We start from the raw sequence: 5,413 nt of genomic DNA, 5'->3' as shown, positions 1-5,413 counted from the left end.
GGTGCAATCTGGGCTCACTGCAACCTCTGCCTCCCAGGTTCAAACGATTCTCCTCTCTCAGCCTCCCAAGTAGCTGGGAATTAACATTCCCACTAATTTCTGTATTTTTAATAGAGAAAAGTTTTCCCTATGTTGGTCAGGCTGGTCTCGAACTCCTGACCTTGTGATCCGTCTGCTTCGGCCTCCCAGTGCTGGGATTGCAGGCGTGAGCCACTGCGCCGGACCCATTTATTTTTATTCTGCTACATAGAATAGTAGTAGAATAAAATTAGACATGGTAGCTGAAAAGGATGAGTCTTTGATTATTTTAAATAGATTTTTAAACTTTAAAAAACTCAGAAATTACGACTTTACAGCTTTATTACACAAACGTGTGTTTTAAAAACATTCCAGAGTAACAGTACCTCCTGTATTACTAGAGACAATACATAAGAAAAATAGAGACAACCACACAAAATTATATATTCCATAACATTCTTTGACAAAAACTTCAAAACCAGAGGTGGAAGTTATATGGATTTTGCAGCCACTGAAGCCGTGAAATTCAGTAAAAATTATTCCAAATGTGACATCAAATTAAATTCCAGGAACATTTATTGAGAACCTGTTCTGTGCACAGCACTGTGCTAGGTTCCACAGGAGAGTACGTGTCATTTAGGATTGCACTCTAAAATCTGGCCATATTGGTGCAAAGGGAGGTAAACAGCAGGCTCAGGTGAGTGTCAGAGGACCTGGGCCAAAGTCGGAACCCTCCTGCAGGTAAAGCCGAGTGTGGTGAGAAGCTCTAGGAAGGGGGGCGCTTCTGAATACGCGCATGGAGGAGGGCGCTCCAAGACTCCCTGAGGGAGCAGCCCGGCTGGTCGCTCCCGGGCTTACCGTTCCTAGACCCGGACTCCGATTCCGGGATCAAGGCCCAGGATGCCAGAAGACTCTACACTGGCACCGCGCTCCTCCTTTGCGGGCGGTCAGTCCCGGGTGCGGGTTTGGGCTGCGCTGGAGGGTGAGGTGGAAGCCACATGGTGTGGAGGGGCAAGAAATCTCGCCATCAGACGCGCCAAGAAGGATATTCTACAAGCAATTTTCCCCTTCGGGCCATTGTGTTGCTGTTATCAGCCCCTGGAAAGGCGTCAGGACAAAAGGACCCCTCCTCCCTCCTTAGCAGTCAGGCCCAGGGTCTGGTGCGGGAGCCGGCGCGCTGCTTTATAGGCAGCCACGGAAATAGATATCAGCTGTTAAAGCTTGGCTCCAGGTTAAGAGTGGAAATCGGCCCCAGGCGCTCTGGGGCACAGCATCCCACAATCCCAGCGGCTAGCCGGCGTGGCTACTGGCGGCAGCTAGCGGGCTGCGAGAGGGAGCCCGGCATCTTGACAGCTGCCCACGCGTCGGGGCGGGGCTTGAGCCACTTGCTTTAAAAGGTCCGCGCGGCCAGCCCCGCCCCTCTGGCGCCGCGATTGGCTCCAGCGGAGGTAGCGTCGATTTGATAGGCGCAGGGAGGGCGGGGCTGCGCACCCGAGGCCCGGGGACTCGCCGTTGCCGCCCCGGCTTGGGCACGAGTGGCTGCGGATTGTGGGTGGTTGGGCGTGAGGGGCCGACGGGCTTGCGCGCGCGCCGTCTGCCGAGGTCCCTCGGGAAGTGGGAGAGCGCCCGACGCCGACCCGCACGCGCAGCCCGGCAGCCGGCGGCGCGCTGAGGGCGTAGGTGGTGCGTTTGTGTGTGTGCGTTTGTGTGTGTGTGTGGAGCTCGGGTGCCAAGGGCGAGCCGTCAGCCCCCGGGTGTGAGTCCCCGCTGTCTTCCACACCCTTCCTTCCTCCCGGCTCCTTCCCTACATCCTTCCCGCGCCCCCACGGTCGCGGACTGAGCGAGAGCCCCCTTAAGCAGGTGTGGGGGGCGTGCGGGGTGGCAAGAGACAAAGGGGGCACGGGGGTAAGCCCGCCATGGCCTCCCGAAGCTTGGGGGGCCTGAGCGTGAGCCGCGGCGGTGGCGGCGGAGGCGGCAAGAAAAGCCTGAGCGCCCGCAATGCTGCGGTGGAGAGGAGGAACCTGATCACCGTGTGCAGGTACTGCAGCGCAGGGCGAGCGGAACCGGCCGCCGGCTGGCGCTGAGATCTCTGGGCTTGCGCGCGGGTCCCTGGGGGTCCCGGGCATAACGAGCTGCCGCCCAGTGCCCCAGCCTATGCTGCGCCAGCCAAGTCTTGTGAGCTCGCAGCTCCCTGGACAGGGGCCCGGGTCTGGACACCGCCGCAGCCCTGGACTTTGTGTCAGTTCCAGTGCTGGAGGTACTAGAGGGTAGAGCTTGGGGCGGGGCTGGGGGTGGATTTGTTTTGAATGTGCAATCTGTCAGAGTGAAAGAAGAGGGCAGGGAAGGAGAGCTGTTTCATTTAATACCCATTCAGCTGTCAGCCAGCTTTTGATAAAGTGGTAGTTACTGAATTGTTTACTGTGTTGCCCCCAAATCAGAGTGCATTTCGTTGTTTTGGCTTGTTTATATTATCTTCACTCATTACATTTCACACATGTTAGTTGAGTGCCTACTATATGCCAGCCATTGTGTGTGTGAGCGTATGTGTACAATCCACTTTTCAGCTACAGTGCTAGTGCTGGTTCTGCAGTTGTTGTTAAGAGTGGGACTGTAGAGATACCTAGGCTTTATGTCAATGATTTATTCTAAGGCTTGCCTTTCCTTAATGTTTTATGACTGTAAATGTAATATTTCCTTACTCCAGAAAATATAAAAACATTAAAAGAATAATTACTATTGGGCCGGCGAGGTGGCTCACGCCTGTAATCCCAGCACTTTGGGAGGCCGAGAAGGGGTTCGAGACCAGCCGGGCCAACATAGTCAAACCTCATCTCTACTAAAAATACAAAAAATTAGAGGGGCGTGGTGGCGGATGCCTCCCAGCTACTCGGGAGGCTGAGGCAGAAGAATCGCTTGAACCCAGGAGGCAGAGGTTGCAGTGAGCCAAGATTGAGCCATTGCACTCCAGCCTGGGCAACAGTGTGAGACTCCATCTAAAAAAAATTACTATTTGAAATAAACATTGTATTCAGATATAACTGGTTTTTAACATGCTGATATATTTTCATTAAGTCATCTGAGTATTAAGAAAAATTGAAACCCTAAGCATCCATTTCTTAGGAACTTCTATGAACCATTAAGTTGTTTTAAAATTACTGTGTTCCATCAGACTCCTAATCATCACCTAGGGTTAATCCTCTTAAGAATCAGATGATGATGAAACAGTTTCTTCCTTTGCAATTTGTCTGTATTTTTCCGTTATTTTTATTGTGTAAAAATGTGTTTAGCATCTTCAGTGGAAAACAGATATTTATTCTAGGACTTAAATGCAACAACTCACAGTGACTTTTTTTTTTAAACTTGGATTATTATAAATGTTTATCTAGCAGGAAGACCTCCTTCATTGACTGTGTGATAGTATATGTGTATGTAATTATTATGGCATTTTGAGTTGTAAATGGTAAAATAATATGGCATCTGTTTAATTTGCCATTTGTGCTGTCTAGGATGTAATCTTTTAAGATAAATAGGCTGTTAAGTTTTTTAAAAATAGGTGAATATTTTTAAAGTAGGTAAATGGAACAATAAGCAAGGCTGATTTTCTTAACCATAATACACAGACATTAAAAATTGCTTTAAAAATAAGAACAGTTTCAACGTATACAGTGCTTCTTGGGGGCTAGCATAGTTAATAAAAGCTCTATCAGGGTTAAACATCATGAGGGTAGTTATTCTATCTGCTTTTTGCTTAGTCTTTTTTTTTTTTTCCATCAAATTCTCGGTAAAACATCTGATACTCAAAAATATTTATTGAATGCATAAATTCATTGATTTTATGTACTGTTTTATTTGCTTCTCCGTTTTTGTCTTAGCTGACTTTAAATCATGTAATGATCATTTGTGCCCTGATCAGAGACAGTTGAAAAGGTTTTATATTTCAATCTTATTTAAATTAAATTTTAAATTATCTTTGAGAAAGTTTAGTAACATCACACTGATTTCTGGGACAGTTCTATGAGTTATATTTTCATTATCACAAAATTGTTACTTTCTACTGTGAATGAGTATGTGCTAACTTTACAGTTTACACATAGATTTAGTATAATAGCTAAAATAAATTGCAGTTTCTACCCTGGATTTCATTTTGTATAGTTATTTATATGGATGATAGTAAGTCTGTTCTTCATATCCAAATAAATTGTTGATGGTGCATGTAAATTATCCATGTGTAGCAATGGGGTCTATGTGATAGGCTTTGTCTGAATGACTTTTACATTTTATAATAAAGTCACTATAGGCTATTTGTACATTTTAAGTAGCTCCATGACAAATTTAGAAAAATAAATAAAGCAACATTTATACATTTATTGCTAGTTTACTTTCCAGAGTTACTAAACCCTGGGTATTTCACTCATGTCTCTTATGAGTTCTTTTTTTATTTTTGTATCTCAAATCACAGATTATTTGATATTTAAGTTGGAAAGAAGTTGGCTTGGTGGAAATATAACTGGGTTCTAAGTTGACTTTATCATTAACTAGTGTGCTCTTTTACAAGCCATGCAACCTTTCCATTTGTTCATTTTTGTTGTCTGTAAAATGTTGGACTACATCATTGCTAACCTTCACTTATAGGCCTAAAATTAATAATGGCCTCCAAGCAAAATATGTTTATATTTAGTTTTAAATTTTTCCAAATTTGAGCAGGGTAATATTGATAAGATAAACATTTATAATAGCTAAATTGGGTATGTACATTTTTCCCTATAAACAAAAACATTTTGAACTGTGCCTTTCATTTTATAAATCTCTGCTGATGTTCTGGAAAAGTTGAACCATTTACAAAACAACAACAACAACACGTCACCAGCATATATCATTCTAGTGTATCTACTTATACTTACACAGTAACGTTTTTCCTTACCCCTCAAACAGTTTATGTGTATTCTCAGTTTAGGTTTAAAGTCTTATTATATAAGTACACAATTCTTTAGGTTTAAATGCTCATTCAAGTGCAATATGTAGTTTTGAACTTTGAAAATGGGTTGTTTAGATAGGTAAAACAGTCAGGTAAAGAGCTGAATTGAATTTTGGCTCATTGTGATTATATATGTGTATGTAATTATTTCATCGTTTTTTTCAGTGAACATTTACATGTTGTAGACTAAAAACATTTGCATGATCCTTATTTCATCAGATAAGTACTGTCTTATCATATTTTTTATAGATTTTGGTAGTAGGTCATTTGAGGACTCTAAATCTTATACACTCAACTTCAAAATATTCATATACTTGACTTTGGCTTTGAGAACCAAATAGTATTTTTCCTGTATATTCTCTGTCTTTTAGAGCTTCAAAAAATTAAGCTGTTAAACTTAACAACAAATTTCAGAGTTTT

At 43.6% G+C, this 5,413-nt stretch overlaps 1 protein-coding gene across 6 annotated transcripts in view; it reads left to right on the top strand.

Annotated features, from left to right (window-relative positions):
* The first annotated feature begins 1,503 nt into the window (after positions 1 to 1,503).
* The window catches only part of RUNDC3B (RUN domain containing 3B), a 174,385-nt gene continuing 170,475 nt past the window's right edge, over positions 1,504 to 5,413 (top strand). For all 6 annotated transcript variants that reach the window (XM_017536497.1, XM_017536494.1, XM_017536496.1 and 3 more), the window contains exon 1: positions 1,504 to 2,056. In XM_017536497.1, the coding sequence (XP_017391986.1) occupies positions 1,935 to 2,056 (122 nt within the window). In that variant the 5' untranslated portion in view covers positions 1,504 to 1,934. The remainder of the gene's footprint in view (positions 2,057 to 5,413) is intronic.

Source organism: Cebus imitator, unplaced genomic scaffold (genome assembly GCF_001604975.1).
Source record: "Cebus imitator isolate Cc_AM_T3 unplaced genomic scaffold, Cebus_imitator-1.0 Scaffold98, whole genome shotgun sequence".
NCBI lineage: Eukaryota > Metazoa > Chordata > Mammalia > Primates > Cebidae > Cebus > Cebus imitator.
Note: the sequence above shows the minus strand (reverse complement) of the source record. Positions and strands in the feature narration are given on the sequence as shown.